This window comes from Pipra filicauda, unplaced genomic scaffold (genome assembly GCF_003945595.2).
Source record: "Pipra filicauda isolate LSUMZ 115617 unplaced genomic scaffold, ASM394559v2 scaffold9_size5747161_pilon, whole genome shotgun sequence".
In the NCBI taxonomy this organism is placed as follows: domain Eukaryota; kingdom Metazoa; phylum Chordata; class Aves; order Passeriformes; family Pipridae; genus Pipra; species Pipra filicauda.
The window spans coordinates 5,398,288-5,417,985 of record NW_024105198.1 but is presented as its reverse complement, the minus strand read 5'-3'; the positions used below and the strand labels follow the sequence as shown (position 1 = coordinate 5,417,985).

The window sequence follows — 19,698 nt, the reverse complement described above, 5'->3', positions numbered from 1 at the left end:
CAAAAACATTCTAAGATTCTGTGACTCTAAGAACACAGTCTTCAAGTTGTGAATGCTGCTCCAAGCTGCAGCGGGGAATCCAGCTCTCTATCTCCGTGCCCTAACAAGGGCCGGTCAGCATCCAGCCCTGGAGAGTCATTCAGTGCTCAGATACTCCCTCCTTCTCACCGCTATTTGGCTCTGAAGCTCCCGAACCCAACCCCGTGCTCAGAAGGGGACACAGCCTGTTCAGCCCCAGTGCACACCTGCACAACCTCTCTGGGCACAGGTGCTGACCATGGCCACTTACTGCCAGGTTGGCTGTTGACACCGACTTCACGGCCGTCATTCGCTTCACGCTGCCCACGTCGGTCAGACGGTGCTCGTCGTCGTCCCACCGGCCGTACGCCAGGTCGATGCCGCCCACAAACGCCACCGACTGGTCCACGATGACCAGTTTCTCGTGGTGGGCCCAGAGGTACACGGAGGAGGACACGTGGTCTGGGTGTCTCATAACCTGCGGAGAAAACCAGCACTCCAGCTCAGCATCGCTGCCACATTTAAATCCCTCCCGGCAGAGAGCTGTCCAGCCTTTTTTTTGGGCTGCTTGGGGTGACGGGGGAACGCTGGAGTTGTTAATGAGTGCATTCACACAGACTGCTTGATTACTGAAGCTACTCAATTCCCCACGAGCTGGGTCAGCCATACTGGCAGGCAGGTGCTTTCCCACAACACAGGTCTTCCTGAGCAGCAAGGGTTACTGATGTTGGGATAGGTCACACCTACGACAACAGTTTCCTAAGAGGACCATAGTCAAGGAAACTGTTTCAACAAACCATGGTTTCAGTAGAGCTGTAATAGCTGAGATTTCAAACACAGAGCCTGCTCTAAAAGAAAACAACATATTGGTGATCTGAGTCACTTCTTTGGTTGTTGCCACCACACAAGTGAAATGAGAAGTTGGCTGGGGTTTTTTTCCCCATTTAAAATCGGCAAGTTGTTTGCCATTTTTTTATGAGCTTCTTTTTGACATGTGTTTATGGCACAGAAATTCCTATATCTGAGCATACAGCGTATAGTTTTATTTTTTTATGTTAGAGCCACTGGACCAGCTTCCTGGAAAAAAAGCTGTAGGATTTCCACCTGGCTGCTCCCAAAACCTGTAACACAGGTAGAGTGTATCTTCCAGTTACACCTTCTGGTCTTGCTGCGAAGATGATGGTAAACGGATGCTTCCCTTCACTGTGACAACTGATCAAGTGACAATAAATCAATTATTCTATTCTAGCATAACATATACCTTATTGCTCTTTAAGATGTATATGTCTCTAATTTTAAGAGACTGGATCTAGCCTTATCCACTGGTTTGACTGCCACAGCTCATTTTCTGCTTGGTGCCAAAACAGCAGCATAACAGCACAGGACAGTGCAATGCTGTTCATCTGTGATGGAAACATTCACATATCCAGTGTTGACTCTCATCATTCGTGTTTGAAGAGAAATGCTGAAATGAGGCAACATTCTCAAACTGTAATTTTCCATCTGATGTAACCCCATTAAGTTGTCACATGAAATATGCTTCTTGTGAATTAGACAAATAGTTGCTTTGGCAAATATAAACTAAGCAATTTTATGTTCCACTAAAATCTATAGAAATTAAGTTGTAGTCACTACACGGGCATGTCTTCTCAGACTATTCCCACTGAAACACCCTTCCAGTTCACACCCAAATACACTGGGGTCAGCACTAGCCATCAAGAACAAGTAAATGCAAACGTCCTCTTACAGCAGTGTGCGCTTACCTTGATGTTTGGATGGAGGTGCATGAGCGTCCGCTTGCTGTATTCACTGTTGATCCCTAGGGCAAGCTCCACCTCTTTGTACAGCATAACAAAAATTCTCACTCCTTGTTGCTGTCAGAAATAAAAAGGAACACAAGCTACATAGGTACGTCAATGGATACAGTCCATTTCCAAAGCGAGGAAAAGCTGAGAGGCAGCAAGGATGATGGAAATGCAGACTGATGTTACCTGCTCTTGACTATGCCCTTTCAGACCCACCATGGTGACCCCACAGCCTGGAAGGACCTGCACTGCTCGGGAAAGCTCTTCAGCTCCCTGAGGACGGCTCGGTTTGTGTGTGAAGAGCTGAGCTATGCCAAAGCCCACCAACAGGTCATTCCTACAGTAGCTACTTTTACACACCCTTTGAGGTGATTTTGCAAACATGATTCACTCCCTGTATAATCATGCTGCACACCTGAAGTTCAGTGTTCTGCTGCCTCGTGTTGCCCTGAGGTTTGCCCACAGTTAACTGTCTCTGCAGGATGACGAGACCCATGTGGTCATATGGATATCCCTCACCTAAAGGGGATGCTGCCAACTCAAAACCAGCAAAGAAGTTCCTTCTGCTGGTAGAGGTAAACAAGCTCCTGGAATACAATGAGCAGTGCTAAAAAGATGGTGCTTTTTGTGACCAGTGTGGTATCCGTGGGAGGGTTTCTAAACACACTTGTTAAAGTACCTTCAAATGTGCCAAGTACGCCCCAAACCTTGGAAATACTGGTCATACACTGAGACACCTTCAGTTGCCACAAATCAGCATGGATTAAAAATCTGTACTGGAGTTTCACCAAAGTTTTGACCCAAACATAAACTTGGGACCTAAACATTCCACAGCCTTTTAAGTTCCTATTACCATAAAGCAGCTACTGAGAGCTTAGGCAGTCCCTAAACTGTGGATGATATTCTGCTACCCACTGCACCCAGGGAAGTCCCAGTCAGCACTGAGCACACAGAAAGGACAGCCTTACCCCAATACCTCAACACTTGCATGCTGACTGCCCTGTCGAGTCAAGGAAATACCACAAGTGACAGAGCAAGCATTTCCAAGAACTGACCTTAAAACACTCCTCACTCTTACAAGGTATTTTTGTCCTTAGGAAAATGCATGACAAAGGCAAATTCTTCCACTGAGTGAGCATATTCTGTAGCCAGGTTTCACTTGCCAGAAAATAAGACTACTTCCAAGTCAACAACAGTCAGACACAAAGAACTCTTATTTTTGCAGGTATGTGGAGGGATGACAACTGTGATGACAAATAGTTTGCAAAGGGAAGGAGTCAAAGACTATATCAGCATGTCACAGAATTATAGAATGCTTTGGGTTGGAAGGGAACTTAAAGACCATCTTGTTCCCACTGCCTAGATCAAGTCGTTTAAGTCCCATTCAGCCTGGCCTTGAACACTTCCAGGGATGGGGCAGCCACAACTTCTCTGGACAACCTGTGCCAGGGCTTCATCACCCTCACAGTGAAGAATTTCTTAATAATACCTAATCTAAACCTGACCTCTTTTAGTTTAAAGTCATTCAAAGTTAAAGTCCATGTCCATATGGACTCCTGCCCTTCTACTACAGCAAGAGTTCAAGAGATTTCCCAGCCATGCTTTACCTTCTGACTCACTGATCACATGGGACAAACTCTTTTGAGCACCGGTGTTATTATCAGTCAACTTACAGCCCACACTCATAAACAACACCACAAAGTTCTCAGCCTTTCCCTTACTTCTAAATTACATATATCACATGGAGAGCACGAGACAGCAACAGGTCTTTGACCCCACCAGGAACTGGGCAGTCATAATGCAAGGCCGAAGTGACCCAAACTCGGGGCAATCAGAGGATCACAGAATCATAGAATGACCTGGGTTTGAAAGGACCTTAAAGATCACTTAGTTCCAATCCCCTGCCATGTACAGGGACACCTTCCACTAGACCAGGTTGCTCCAAGCCCTGTCCAACCTAGCCTTGAACACTTCCAAGGATGGGACATCCACAGTTTCTATGGGCAACCTGTGCCCACACTCTTTCAGTCTGAAGCCACTGAAGTTTGAAGAATCTACCCTTCTGCCTCCAAGCTCTTCCAAACCCAAATGGGGGGTGCAAATCAAAACATGTACTTTTCCGAGGCCATCTGATATGAGGCTTGGCCAACTTTAACTCTCGTCTCTACCAAACTAAACAGTGCAAACACTGCAGTCCCAGTACGACCCCGTAACTGTGTGGGTGCACAGGGCTCTCTGCAGGGTGAGGGTTGCAGCTGGAGCTCACTTACTGCCTTCCTCTTGAGGATGCAGTCCAGCCGCCAGCGATTTCCTTCCACAACCGGTCGTTTCATGAAGATTTCTGGGCTCAGCCTAAGAAGATAAATGAGTGGAAAAAACATAGCGTATGTAGCCTGCAAACAAAGCACTGGCCTAAATAATCAACTTGGGAAGCAAAGAAATCAAAGTTTAAATAAAGTGGATGTAAAGGCTCATGTCCCAGAGTGATGCATTCTCCAATGCTCTTTGTTCTTTAATAACAGAGCATAACAGAAGGCAGGGGATGTGTCCAGCACATTCATCTTAGTATTTAACAACCCACGAGACCAAGTTTAACAGTGATGTGTAAATAGGGAAATTTGGACTCTATCTATGAAAGAAAGATACAACAAAAGAAAACCCCAAGGTAGATTTGAAAGAAATGAGCAGATATAAAAAATAAATAAGAGTGGGATTTCAGTTCGCCTGGTACTTGGGCTATCTGAGCAGCACAGATTTGTACTGAATTTTCCTTGCTGCCTAAAGACAAAGCAAAGGATCTCTCACCAGGACATTTTATTGATTGATAGCTTTAAGGATTACAAGAAATAATTAAGCAATCTCATCTAACTCCTGCAGAGCAAGGTGACAGAATTTCATTCCTTTACTTTTGTATCAAGCATGGGAACTTCTGCTTAAACAAAGCATATTGCTACATCCTAAAAACATGCTTCTGACAACAGCATTTTTATCTTATACTCTAAGTTTCAGATAAGTTTTGGAATTCCATGGTACATTAACAATGGTCTGAATAAAACACTAAGTAAAAGACAATGGGTCTGAAATCGGATGCTTTTGAATTGCCACTTGATGTTGCATGTGGGGATCCAGGAGCACTGGGCTTAATTGTGGTCATGGTAGGAAAAAGATTTATCCCAGTAAATGCTAACATAATATGTAGATTTCTTATAATAATTTCTGCCTAAGAACTAATTCTCCCAGTTCCTAGAGGCAGTGGATAAGTAGCAAGAAGGTCATTTTCCAGATGGAGAAAGATAAGCACAGAGATATGCCTAAGGTGAAGGGGACATCTGAGTCATGTCTTGGGATCCTCCCATCCCCATGGTCCAGGCTGGCTCAGGCAGATTAACCTCCACAAAGGCAAGACATGGGCAGTCACAACCAGTACTCAGCCAGGAAACTCTGCCAGAGGCTGTGAGAACACCCTGTCCTGCCCCAAACAGGAATTAGAGCACTGCCTAAACACATTGAATCACTAGTTAAGTAGTGGGCAGAGCCAGGTCCTTAGGTAGCCACACAGCTCAGAAAGGGCAACAAAACTCCCCTCACCCATTATCTTAATCATTTAAGAGCAGACCAAAATCACAGCCCCACAGGATGCTCTCATTGCTGGCATGAGGCTTCCCAAGACAGCGAGGAGCTGAAAGGAGGATCCCATGGCAAGAGCACTGTTGGAGGTGTTCGAGCATCCCTGTTCCCTCGTACACTGAAAGCCATGTGCACCCCTTGGGTCTGCAGCGATTTACGCTCCCGACGAGCACCTCACACGGCAACATTTGCAATTCGGGTGGTGCCTCCACGCAATTTCAGGCATTTCCATGGAAGGAGACAACCAAGTTGTTGATGTGAAGCATGCGCTTTTGCTGCCAACCCTCCTGAAAAGGCCTTTGAATGCAACACAAGGAGAGGTTTGGGTGTGCTGCCAAACCATCTGGCTGCACGGCTCGCTGCCATACTGTAGGGCCCCCGAACAGTGCCGCATTGTCGGCAACGCCCCGAGACAGACAGCTGGTCAACACCCAAGTATGCGAGTACGAACCACCAATCTGTGATGAAAATCTCCTCCTTAGCAGCTTCCATGGCATTGGCGACGTCCTCAAAGTACCACTTCGCATTTACATACCTGCAAAAGCAAACACAGCGTGAAGGTTTACGTTTCCTCCCCTTCGTTAATCAAAGTACACGGCTGAAGAGAGATAGGGTTCTGTGTCGGTGCCGTTTACATTCTCTTCTCAAAAGCAAATACAAACCTAATATCAAGAATCAGGAGAACACGCAGGGAGAATTCAGTGTTGCTGTTAGTAGCTTGGTGAAACAGCACAATAAGAGGTTATTAAGTGCCACTTGGCACTTCTGCCAACCACACACAATATTCCTGGATTTTGCTCAAGGTTCGAGACAGGTTTGTCACTCAGGAAAGGATGCTGGGGTGGTGTTTTCTCTGATTTACAGAAACTACTCGGTCAACGGTTGCTGCAAGGCAGAAGTTGCAGCAAAAGCACCATAAAGATTTGCTTCCAGCTAGAATCCAGCTTTTGAGGTGCTTCTGGGCATGCCTTAGTGCAATCAGGTTGCACTGCAGACAGAAGGATTACTCACAGGACTGCTGCGTGCATAACTCCCAGTCACCCTCTGACTATACCCAAATTTGCATTTGTTGATTCTCTTTTATTCCCTTTATCCTTACAATGACAAATACCAAACCTGTTCAAATTCCAGTGAAACTTAATGTTACAAAATGCTATTAAGCTGTGACGCAAACAGAAGCAAAGCGCTCCTGTCACCAGCCCTGCTATTTCCTTCCTCGTTTTTTTGCAACTTCTCTAATTATCATCAGTCCCCACAGCTACCAAAGGCTGCCAGCTCTGCTCATCAGAGCTGGGGTGATGCCAGCAGGTGATGGCAGCACCCACAGCACCGAGTCTCCCACGGCCTCGCCGCACTCCTCACCACTTGGCCAGCGTGTTCTCCTGCACGGCCGCGTACGAGCCGAAGCGATGCTCCGTGAGGAAGTCCTTGCCGTGCTTCCGAACGAACTCGTCTATGCCCTGCCTCCACCACTGGGCATGTCTGTAGCTGTTACACTTCAAAATCAGCGACCTGTAAAACAGAGGAGGTGCAGGGCAGGATGCTGGAGCCACTCGTGCTTAATTGGGCTGCTCCTCGCTGTCTATCCGTGTTGGTAAATGCATCTGCATCAGTCATGTTTTATTTAAGCAAAAAGTATGGGCTTTGCTTTGCTGTTTTGCTTGCAAAAGAATACACAGCACTGAGCTGTTCTGAGTGACTAACAGTAAGGCACTGCCAAGCACAAAATACCCAAATTTAAATTAATAGCATCAGCTTTGGAGCTGGAGCCAGCTAATGTTGTATTTTTTAAGAGATGAATTTACACTGTGCGCTAACATAAAAATATTTAATATCTCTTTATCCCAACTGGCATGGCTTTTGGGTAATACTTCATTGGGATGCAGAAGAAAACATCCCTGCTTGCAGCATAAAAGGAACACAGCACCTAGAAAATTATCTAAGCAGTTGCTGCCAAACCAGGCTGCGCAACTCAACGTGCACCGTGCCCTCAGGCCCCAGCAATAACCGCAGGGATGGACAAACAGCAGCTGAGGCTCCAAATGCCTCATTAAGATATTGAAAATGAGCATTATGGGCCAAATCCCCACAGGTCTGAGCACACCAGCAGCAGCAGCCCAGCCCCAGCCCTGCGGGAAGCGAAGCTGCACCATCAGCCCAGCGCCTTGTTAATCCCTCCTGCAGAGGAACATCGATTCCTCCTCAAGAAAGCAAAAGCAGACTAAGAGGGGCTAAACAAAGCCTGTTTTCTTACCTAGAGAGATTGTCAATCTGCAACCCATATTTAGTTTCTGTTTCCTTCTGGCCTATCTTGATGTTGAACTCCTTATCGACCAGCAGGACAAAGGAAATGGCCCCCGAGTCGGGCTTCATGTACAGCAGGAACGAGTCCTTCACCACCAGCCACCTGTACGGGCACAGCAACCACATCACCTGGATTTCATAGCCATGCCAGTTGTCAAAACATAAGTCATAAAAAAAGCTGATAATAAAAGGGGAAAGTGCTTCCATCAAAACAAGGCCAAATCATTTATCAAGGATAGGAAAACATTCCCTAAATAAACATACCCCTAACTAAATGGTAAAATTTCTTCTCAGGGGCTAGACCAGGGATGATTTTCTTGAGCAGAAAAGTGTCTATTTTATGAACTTGTGTAATAAGTTTGAATTCAATGTAAGACTTTTAGAGTTATTTACATGACTCCTTTTTACAAAGTCTTTGAAAATACAGGTTTGCTTGTTTAACAAAACCCCTGTTTATAAACCTCCTAGCCCCAGGCAAGGTGCAACAAGGATGTCTCCATCCCAGATTTTAATTCAGTTTGCATTCTGTACGGGAGTTATTTGACATTTCTAACATTAACTCTGATGCTAGGATCACTTTCACTCCTATCAAAATATATGAACGAGGCATTTTGGAAAGCTTTCATTGCCAAGCAACAGGCACCCTGTTAGAAACACAAGAGGAGAGATGACCGGCAGGTTTTACATAAATACTGTAGCCTGAAGGCAACTCTGGAAAAAACACATTTTTTACTGTGAATGGCATTTCTAATTTTTTCTCCCCCTGTGGCGTAGCTGGGGTAACCAGCCCCCTCTGTCCCACACAGGTCTCCATCACCAGCCCTTCGCCTCATTCTTCTGCACACTCAGAAATACACAAAGCAACACAAAACACTGCAAAAATCTGTTCATTCTTGTATCTTTAGTAACAGCCTCAAGCTCATCTACTTCCAGATCCCATAATTTTTTCTTTCTTTCAGGGCTCTGAGAGTTACCCAGCATCACCTCTCATTTGGTGGTAAAATACCTGCCCTCCCTATCTGGCCCATAGTTCCACTCTTAAACACCCCACAGAGTACATTTCCAAGCACTCCCCTTTCTGTTTTTCCCAGGCAGCTCTACAAGCCCAAGAAATCCTACCCATGCCCTTTCACAGCATCACCCCACTGTCTGCCTCCATGTCCTGAAATCCTTCATTTAAATAACCCTCTCTGGGAAATATTACTGTTATTTGCTTCGTTATTGATGCATAAGCTGTCAGTCCCTATGGGCCATGATGGGAATTTGGTGCCCCTTTTGTGATACTGTGTACACAATCCCACTCAAACACTTCTCCCACCCCATTTTTAGGCTCTAAAGGAAAACGAAGGTCCATTGGAGATGGATGTGCTACTGTCCCCCCTAAAGCCTGAGCTCTGCATAACACAGAGATGAGTTAACTAAGGAGTATCAAAAGGAAAAGGCTTTTTTTCTCCATAAAAGAGAAAAAGAATTGGTGACAATTTAGCAATTTGACCTGAAGGAAAGTCACATCTTTATCTCCTTACGCACTCACTACAGAGATCTGTAAAATTACATTAAGAAATGTTGGAAAGACTATGAAGAAATAGGACCATTTGTTCACAAGAATGCAGAGAGGTTTTATTGGAAAAGAGAATTATTGAAGATAAAACTAATGACAGCCTATGGGTGATGCTAAAATCCAAAGGTAGGTAATGCTTGGGGAACCTCTATTGACCAAGAAACTGTTGCTGTAAGGTATGGGCTATTTGGATTTTCAAAAGGAAAGACTTGCAGGGGAAAGCCATGCTCCAGGAAATGCTCCCTGTATTTTTTGGGTAGTTGGTAACACACATACTCCCCCACAGCATATGTCTCCCTGTGCCATGGCCCCAGGCAATACCAAGACCTAACACAGAAGGTAAAGGGATGGGGACAATAAGTTTTGTCTGTCTGCAGCAGAAAGGGACATGGGAACAGCATGGCTTGTGAAAACTCCCATGAAAACACTGGGATTTAACTACCTGCAGTAATAAGGAAGAGGGAATATATTTAATGCCAAGGTTAATTACACCAAACAGCTCCTTACTGCTGCAGGTCACGTCTGATTTAATGCTGCTCTGCACTGGTCCAGAGAGTGTTTCAATTAATTGATTTCCATTTTGTACATTGAGGAAGGAAAGCTCAGAAAACAAAGCTGGAATATGCCCAGGGCAGTGTCACCAGCCACATCCCCTTCAGAAGGCATGGAGCCACCGGTGCTCCCACAGCAGGGAAAGCTGGGAACAGACTTGGGGGTTATTGCCATTTCTGCCAGCTTGAAGCTGTAAGAAACCCCACTTTTCCTCTGGAGTAACCTGACCCTTCTGTGAACTCCAAAGCAGAAGAAAAAAACCCACCACACAGGAGTGTGAGGGGGGAACACCCTACAGACCCTTTCAGCCTGAAAATCTGTGGCTTTTATAAAAAAGCAAGAATCTCCCTCACGGATTTTGTTGCAGAAAAAGACAAATGAGCATTTCTGTGTGCCCGAGGAGCACGTGGCAGCCCCACCTTCACCACCCCAGCAGTACCTCTTGGACCAGCGGTAGCACATCCTCCCCTGGCCACAGCAGTTCAGGCCAGGGATGCGGTGGCCCCCGGAGCGTTTCATGATGAATCCTTCTCTGTGAGGACAGAAACAGGGTCAGGGTGGGTGACACGGCTCACCTGGAGGTGCAGGGGGGCTTTTGGGTGGAGGGTGCTTGCTGAACTCCCCCCCTGCCTCTGTGCCCAGGGATGGCTCCTGCCACCTCCAGCTGTGCCAAAGCAGCCTCTGTGCTATGATCTGAAAGCTGGACAAAGGGCAAAAATAATACCCCCCAGAAGGAAATAAAGGAGATTTAAGAAATGCAGGGCGCTGGTTTATGGCACAGGAAGAAGAAAAACAAGGGGTTCAACAGGCTGCAGGGAGGGAAGGGGAGAAACCCTGTAAGCCAGCCCATGTCTCGCAAAGCAGCCTGCTCTCAAAACTATTTCCCCAAATTGTACCATTTCTCTCTGAACAGTAGTAAATTTTTCTACCTGGATGATAAAATATTCTCCAGTCAGTTACTGGTGAGAAAGGAAAGCTATTAATGTGAACAGTATTTATTTATAAAACCATGCTCTTAGTGAATCATAACTCACAAAGACACAGCTCACAACTCACATGCCCTTTGGTCCCAGGTCGTGGATGAATGACAGCTGGCTTACTCCAACAAACTCCATCTGGAAAAGAGAAAGAGATTCCCCCATCCTTCAAACTCTGAAATCCACAAAATACTTTGCTTCATTGAAGTGACTTGTCATAAAGACAGAACCTACAAGATCCTGAGCAGAAGTTCCCCACCACTGCCTAAGCATCTTCAAGAAGACGAAGAAAAGTAGTGTGGTTGGGTTTTCAGTTTGTTTATTTTGGATGTGCTTTGGAGAACACACTTCAGGCAACTAGGACAATCAAGCTCAAATGTATTATAGGGACCTACTCGTATCCTCCCTTCTGGATCACTGGCTGAACTCAGGACTCAAGTCTGACACTGTTTTGGGGGTCTATGTGATATTGGCTGGTTGCTTGAATCCTCTCCTCCCCTCCAGTGACCATCACAGAAAGACTGGAAAGAGAATGAGGACATGTCCCCAGGTCTGGGAGCACCCTATTCCCTTTGATTCTCCAACCCTATGGACACACACCGCATGGGGGTTCAGCCCCTCAGCCTATTAGCATCCTTCAAGCCAGTTGCTCCCACTCAGTGCTGCACACACACCACTGCCCATTTGGCTCCAGAAGCCAAAAATCCACAGGAAAACCACATTGGGTCAGGAGGAGAGCAAGATCAAATCCCAAGGACAAGCAACCTGCCTCCTCATGGGTCCTCCTGCTTCAGCAGGAATGGCAGAGGAACATAACAACGAGCAAAGTCGGTGAGAAAGCACAGCATGATTACATTCACCTCTAAAAATAGGACACTGGGCCATTTCGACTGAGCAGGCTTTTCTTGGCACAGCAAGACATTCCTGGCAGTCTGTTGGTTATTAGCCCTGGGCCCCATTAGCAGGAACAAACACCTGCCCCGGGTGTCCTGTGCAGGACAGGGCTTGGGCAGGAGCAGCCTTGCGTGGCAGAAGCTTGTCTGCACCCAGGAACTTTTAATTTATTATCACGTAAAGTTGTCCAAGTGCAGAGTGGTGCTCAGGGTAGGGTGAGGGCAGGTGTCACTGTCCCTTTAGCCAGGCAACAAAGCCAGAGGGAACCCTTTAACCACAGCAGGACAGAAGATCCTTTCACTTCCTCATGCTCTGCTGCCCCTGGGACCTTCCCAAACTTCTCATATCAATAAGGCCGTGGAGAAGAACAAAAGACACTATTACTTTCCTCTGAGTATCTCAAGGACATAAAGTAACAACTATTCTGTAGAGGCAAATTTAATGCCCTGATTTTGGGGTCATTTCAGTCTGTTTTCAGAAAGTGGTTAGAACAAGGTATTCCATGCTTTTACTAACCATCTTGCTATCTCTGCTCTACCTACATGTTCTGGAAAAGTACCAGGTCTGACCTATGAACGTTTCAGCTGTTTCTGCAGTGACATTCAGAGCAGGGTGGGAAGCACCTGAAAACCCAGTGTACTCTACAAGGTCTTATCAGAGGTCCCAAGTGAAGTCTCAGGCCACTTCTTTGCCTGGATCCCATCTTAACTTCTTCAGAAAATGGCTGGCATTCCCCACCAGACAAATCAGAAACCCAGACATCTCTCACAGTGGGCACACGCACAAAAAAAGCAAATGAATGTCAAACCCCTTTGAAAACGCTGGCTGGGACCAGAAAACTGTCAGCAATTTGAGGAGCACTGCATGCAGAGAAATAAAAGAAGCAAAAAGGAAAACCAGGAGGAAAAATTACTTGCAGAAACAGAACTACCACCACATAAAAAAGAAAGAAAGATTGTCTGGCAGCGCAGCAACCTCCTCTGCAGCCAAGGAGTCTTTGGAACAGCAATGACGGTTACAGGAGCCCATCCAACACGTTGATCAAGCGCTGGTTTGTAAAATAAACCCTTAAATAAATTCCTCCAGTTAGAAGGAAAATTCCTCAGTGCAGTGCGAAATATCTGATCGAATGATTTAGTGTTATTATTATTGCTGCATTAGCTATTTTTACTGTTACAGAGCCTTTCATCCGAGGTGCTCGTCATTCACAGAGGGACTGAGAGAGGCAGGCAGAGCAGCCCAGGCACTTTCATCTCCGTCACACTGGAATTCCTGTGCTGCCCAGCTGCCTCCCTGGGGAGCTGGAATCCCACTCTGGTTTCAGAGTGATCTGCAGCAGAATGTTTTAAGTATGAGATAAAGGCCCAGAGAAGCAGCTTCAATGACATTGTTGTAGCAATAAAAAGCAAAATAAGAAAAGCAGATGGGAGTGATCAGTTGCATAAGGACAGGCTATGGAAGGCAGAGAACCAGCTGCAAGGTGCACGAGCCACAGGTTCAAACCATCCCGTTCTGCCAGCAATGCTGAGCATCCACCATTTATGTGAGTAAAAATTTCACAGAGCATCTGCATTTCAGAGAGAATTCAGGAGCTCCACACTGTGTTTTCATTTTGACTCTTGTTCTTAATTTAGTGGGTTAAAAAAGTGGTTTGATTACCACTGATGGCTAACAATAAAATGGAATTGCATGCTCTTCAGAATGATATTGTTCAGCAAAATTTCTTACACAAAAAAATTGCTCACACAAAACCCAAACTTAAAAAGAAAACTGGAATGTGCTGTATTTCAAGGGTTTTTTTACAAACCAGCGCTTGATCACTGTATTTCAAATGTGCTGTATTTCAATTATTGTATATAACTAAAAATAACTAAATATATAATAAATAACTAAAAGCCTAAATAATAACTATTTATTTAGAAGTAAATAACTAAAAATACTAGAAGGTTGGGTAGGGACCTTTGCAGAGGTCTGCAGATCCAAGTACAATATCAGAGGTAAACCAGCAGCCACTCACATATCTGAGCTGATCTTACATAGTACTGTTTTCACTTTAAATGAGGTTTTTACTCTCACTTACTAAAGCTCACACACTCCAGTTCAATCAAATCTTACTTTTCATTTTGCTTAGGCATCTTTCAAGTATGGGAGCTCACACAAAAAATAATGCAAGGGTCCAATTGATAAAATTTTTATGTGGAACTCAATCAAGCCCTAACATTTTGGGGCTATATTCCTCCAATTTCCATTTTCCAGAAAAAGAGTGTGGACAATTAACAGACTGAGATTCCCACAACATTCATTTTAATGGTGATTGTCTTGAAGCACTTCAGCCCAGAGGTACTATAAAAAGGTTTTGGAAAGGATGAGAAGGCATGAGATTTAATCATGATTCATATAACAAAAAAGAAAATAAAAATATAAAAAGCTGGGGGATGTACAAGCTCTACAATGCCATGTGGTCACTGTGGACCTGATCCTCAATCCACTGGGGATTCCAGGTCTGCAAAACTGCTACGAGCTTCAACTTGCAGGCTTGACTGTCCCAGTGCATGGCACATCCTGCAGACAGTGTATAAAGCTATTTGCTCTCACTGGGAAATAACAAATTAACCACAAGTGCAAAATAAAAGAAGTAAAAAAGTGATTTCATTAAATTGTGCAGCTCGGATGTAAAAAACATATCCTTGTAGACACAACTGAGCCGAGCAAGCCCTTCACACGGACTAAGGGTTACAATCCCTTAGGGCAGGTCACAGTTTGCCTTTGCAACTCCATGTCTCACTTTACAAAGAGTTCAGGATTTTAAAAAAAACACCTCAGTGCATCGATTTGCTGAAAGGAACACGCAGGAGTCAAAATGTTCTCCAAGATTAAGACAGTTACAGCATTTGTCAGCGTCCAGGCAAAAGACTTCTCAGCCACAGGAAGAGCAAAGCCCTCATTTTGTTCTCAGAAGGACAAATACAGTTCTGGGAAAAGTGCCAGAAATCTTCACTTTAGTCTCTATAGAGTAAGAGAATGGTGGGGGTTGTTTTGGTGGGTTTTTTTAAAGGAAGCACTTTTCTCCCTGTGCTTTCTTCCAGCATCGCCTGCAGGACCCGCGCTGCCACTGTGAGCAGCAAGAGTCCTCACTGAATGCTTCGCTGCAGCCAAATCCAGTGGGAGCCAACAATAAACTGAGAATTTATGTGCAAAGTGACATCTGGGTCCGGGGGCCGGGGACAGAAGGGCGATTCAGCACAGGAGGGGAGCACGCCACAGCTGCCTGGGCAAGGCAGGACCGCTCGTCTCCTCACCCGGCCCCCACCGCTGCTGCACGTCTCAAACCACAGCCTGGCCAAAGGATCACCCACGTTCTCACAGGAGCAGAAATGCTCCGAAGTATTTGAAAAAAGCAACGCCTGCCTGAAAGTGACAAGATGGATCCACACTGTAAAATAACTCTCCCCCGCTCTGCATATGCTGCTGATCAAAATTGCCAAGTTATCCCAACCTTGCTATAAGAACAAAAGACGACTCTTTTCCACATGCAGGCTAATACAGCTCTTGACTGCATTGGAATCAAGCTCCACTACCTGTCCCCAAAAGAAGCACTCTAAGGAATACAGTTGCCTCAGACTAGTCTGAAGGTTTCTGGCCAACCCCAATGAGCACTTTGGCTCATACAACAAGCAGTGCTTAACACACTGAGCTCTGCAACAGAGCACAAACAGTTTTTGGGCATGACATCCATCTATGAGCTGCCCAACATTTCTACATAACTGATATCCTGCAAAAGAGAAGAATATCTACCAAACAACAAAAACAAAAGTGGAAGGGAAGAACTGGCTGCTACAGAAACCCTAAGTTCAGTCTATATTTCTGGCTTGTTTGAAAACCAAGTGCTCCCAGTTATCACCCTTGGCTCAAAAATGTCACTAAGCTCGGCAGCTACTCAGAGCGTGCATCAGGTTTTGCTGATAATACAAAAGATGGAATAATACAGTCATTATGCAGCCAAAAAAGGGGAAATAAATTACCATCCCTGGGAGATGTTACAGCTGCAACTGACAGGTGAGGAGCACTGAAGAAACATCTGAGGATGGATTTCAAAAGAAATATTTTTACTTAAAATAGGCCTGAAGCTGGATTTGACATCTCTCCTCATTTCAAAAAGAGTGTTGACTTGAGGAAATAAGCCAACTACCATCTCCCTTTGGAACTGCCAAAATACCTGGGGAGGTGAAGGGGTATCACAAAAACAAACTCAGCATCACTGATGTCCAGTGAAAGTGCAGAGAATAGAAACCTGACACAAAACTGCACTCAGGACCACACACAAAGCCCAAACTGAAGGAGCAATTACAAATGTGGTTTGGATTCCAACTGTTTAAGTACTTAAAACTTGAACTTATCATCTTAAACACTGCAGAATTAAACAGAAATCATTATACAACCAGCTGCCTGGACTGGACTTCCTTGAGGAGATTATCCCTGTGTTATACCAGCAACATCCAAGACTGAGTCATTCACTCTCCTCCTTTGGTTTTCATCATATGACATCATGTTGGAGAAATCAGCTAAGCCAAAATGCTCACAAAACAGCTGTAAAATGTTTCATAATAAGCTGCATGTCTTCTTCCAATGAATTCAGCATTTGTAAAGTGAATATTCTTTAGGTAAGCCGACTAATTTCTACTTACTGTTCCATGGTAGTTCTTGTACATTGGCATTTTCAGGATATTTGACAAGTAGTCCTCCAGCTGTTTCTACAATTAAAATATGGACACTTTAGATAAGATGTGGAGGGTTTTCTTGAAAATTCCTGCAATCCAACTGTCCAGCATTAGAAAGCAACCAAGAAATCAGACACACTTTTCAGTGTGAGTGGATAAATAAATACATTATTATATTGTCACGGGATATTACAGCTCAGCACCATAAACAGTTTGGTCACAGGTTGTTTACTGTTCACATATCTGTGTTTATTCTTTCCACCAGCAAACCTCTTCCTTGGAAGTGTCACTTTGGAGGTCAACTTTCCTGACTGAGCCCAAGTTTCAGAACAACTGTAAATGCAAAATCAGTCCCCACTGTTTCTGACCCACGTGAATTAGTTTTGTGAGAAAACACTGCCTAAGAGGCAACTGAGAGAGCCTGTTTAACCAAAACATCAGGTTCATGGGGTGAGGAGCATCATGATGATGCTGCCCTGTCCCAAAAGCCACGGAGAGGGCAGTGATTGGGCCTGTCCTCCACAGCCAGGAGGGGAGAAGAGAAGAAACCATTATGGGAGAATTAATCTCTTCCTATCCTCACGGTAAATGGGCAAGGAAAAAATCAGACTGTCACAGCATAGGAAACTGGACAGAGTCCTACAGGACACAATACAAACCAAAAAGAAACAAATGCCATCAGGACCTTTATCCTTCTCAGCACTGACGTGACAGCACTGAGCTCCCCAGCTGGGCAGCAGGGGTGTACATCCCCCTGGTGAGAGTGGTGGGATTCCCACAAGGAAACCGAGGTGAGTTCAGAAAAAAGGATCTAGAACACATTTTTCTTCCTCTTTTAAACCAGCATCTCTCTCCTGAAACTTCCCGCGCACAAGTGGAGCCACACACAGCAGGGAGGGTTATCTGCACGTCACAGCCACGAGACACAATCTTTTGGGACGTGAAGCTCCAGTGGCACAAAGCCCAGGGAAGGAGGGAGCAGCAGAAAGAGAACGATAAGCACAGGCTGAACAAACATGGGTTTTTACAGACTTTTTTTTTTCCCTTGCAAACAGCAAAGCTGCAGTGAAGAGGTAGGAAGACATCCACCCTCTCCACGGAAGGGCCCATCTGTTAACATCTGATGAAGTTACACAGAACACGTGTGCCTCGGCTAAAATTACCCATGACAGCACAGAGAGCCCGACTGTCAGCTCCTCTTTCAGAGAGGGACAGGACTGAAATCTCTCAGATTTTGATGGCCTCGGGGCTGCCTCCATCACGCAACTTGACTCTGCAAACTGCCTCTTCTATCTTTAAATCAGAGCAGGTGGGAGGAGGGGAACCACCACTCTCAGCATCCTGGATTTCCTCAACTGCAGAGGAAAACTTTGCCCGTATGAACCCCGAGAGAAGCATCCTCATCACTGCACAGGGGAGAACGTGGCATTAAAGCCGGGCTTGTCAAAGCATAAGTTTGTCAAACGAAATACTTTAACGGCAGTAAACAAAGGGTTTGATAGTGTGTGGCTTTGCAAGCAACCTGCTTGGCACCTCTGCACCTCAGAAGCCCTCCCAAGGCACCTCCCTGGCCCCCAGGCTGAGCTGGGCACTCACCCTCCTGCTGGAGAAGTGCTCCTCCCGCACCGTGCTCTCCGCGGTGTGCGGCAGACTCGGCATCTGCCTCGGTTCTCCCCTTTTGATGGATTGTCTTCTCACCGTGTGACTGGAAGGAAAAACAAACCCCAGCATCAAGTCTCAGTGCTGCGTGTGTGTGTGTGTGTGTGTGTGTCTCGATATGTAACCCCCATCTGCAATGCTTTTATTTTTCCTATCCAAACTCTTAAAAACTGAGATGGGTGGGCAGGATGGCAAAAAAAACAAAAAAAAAAAGCCAGTGTGGATTCATTTAAGAAGCCAGCGTGCTCCGACTGGCTCACAAAAACACAGCACAGAAATATCAGTTTCATTTTTTGAGGGCCACCTTTTTTTTGCCCTCAAATAGAGAGCCTACGCCCTATTTTTAGGGCATTAAGTTCCTCCAGCACTTAACCACTCATAATTTCACCTTTCTTATCATATCCCAATGTTTCTCTACATCAGGAGGCTCTTGCTGACCTAGAGCACTTCTCTTCCTACTTATTTTCTCTTTTCCTTTATGTTTCTAGCCACCCTGAGCACCAAGGCCAACCTGGGCAGGGCTGACCACCCATGCCAGGGACCCCCATACCTTCAACATCCAGCCCACGCTGTCAAAAGCCACAGCACACCAGCAATTGCCATTAGCTTTAGCATAACCAATCCCCAAGTTCAAGGCAAATTCAGCTCAAAAGCTGGTGATCTGGGAGACAACGTTTTCTGTGTCAGCAGAGACATGTTTGCACCACTCAGATTATAGCTACTAAATACACAGATCAAATATTTTCATTATAGCTACTAAGTATAAAGACTGAATTCTTCTGCCCTCTCAGCAAAGCAAATGGGACCAGTGAAATCAAACAGATATGTTGCTAAAAGATCCCATCCTCCCAAAGCCCACCGTGTCCTCGGGGATCCACACTCACCTCCTGGTAGGGATAGGGATGCGCACAAAGGCTTTGTATCTCAGCAGCTCCCTGTGAAACTCCTGGAAGTGCTTGAACTTCCTTTTCACCTGCCAGGTGAACTCTCCATGGGTCAGCTCGATGGTGTAAACATTGGGGCTTGGTACCTGCAGAGGAGAACATCACTACAAGGGATGAAGCTCTGAAACAAGTAATTTTCCTGCAGCTGCTCATCTGAAGATCCTTTATTCAATTTTACTTAAGGATCATTCTGTCTCCCGATTTCTTGTTCTGCTTTAGTAGATTTTATACAGACAGGTAACCTTCTCTCTTAAGTGCTTCCTGAGGCACAGGCGTTCCTCCTTCCTCAGCCCGTGAACAAGCACGCGCAAAATCAACCCACGAGCAGCACCGTAACACAGTTCTAACGAAAGGAAACGAAATTTCTGGAGGTTCTGACCTTCTTAGTGGAAGTGAAGCGTTCAACTTCCAACACACGCACTCGGACAGGACATCCCGTGAGGTACGTCTGCGTGCCCGGCTCCTTGAACCCATGGGTGTGATAGATGGCAGAGAAGGGAATGCATGCTGCAAGGACCACAAACCCTGTTAGCTCAACAGCCTTGTAATGATCCACGAGGGCATGAAAGCCAGCAGACAGCTGCAATGCTTTAACACAGGAGCATTTACACAGCAGCATTAATTCCACTAAAATATGCC

At 45.4% G+C, this 19,698-nt stretch overlaps 1 protein-coding gene across 2 annotated transcripts in view; it reads right to left on the bottom strand.

The window, feature by feature from the left end:
• Positions 1 to 19,698, bottom strand: part of PLD1 (phospholipase D1) — a 62,407-nt gene that overhangs the window by 24,719 nt on the left and 17,990 nt on the right. For both annotated transcript variants that reach the window (XM_027724621.2, XM_039378127.1), the window contains exons 3-14: positions 19,439 to 19,566; positions 19,000 to 19,145; positions 18,053 to 18,161; positions 16,424 to 16,489; positions 10,924 to 10,982; positions 10,307 to 10,399; positions 7,705 to 7,857; positions 6,813 to 6,962; positions 5,902 to 5,985; positions 4,094 to 4,175; positions 1,782 to 1,892; positions 290 to 496 (exon numbers count right to left, since the gene is read on the bottom strand). In XM_027724621.2, coding sequence (XP_027580422.1) covers positions 290 to 496; positions 1,782 to 1,892; positions 4,094 to 4,175; positions 5,902 to 5,985; positions 6,813 to 6,962; positions 7,705 to 7,857; positions 10,307 to 10,399; positions 10,924 to 10,982; positions 16,424 to 16,489; positions 18,053 to 18,161; positions 19,000 to 19,145; positions 19,439 to 19,566 — 1,388 coding nt within the window. The remainder of the gene's footprint in view (positions 1 to 289; positions 497 to 1,781; positions 1,893 to 4,093; positions 4,176 to 5,901; positions 5,986 to 6,812; positions 6,963 to 7,704; positions 7,858 to 10,306; positions 10,400 to 10,923; positions 10,983 to 16,423; positions 16,490 to 18,052; positions 18,162 to 18,999; positions 19,146 to 19,438; positions 19,567 to 19,698) is intronic.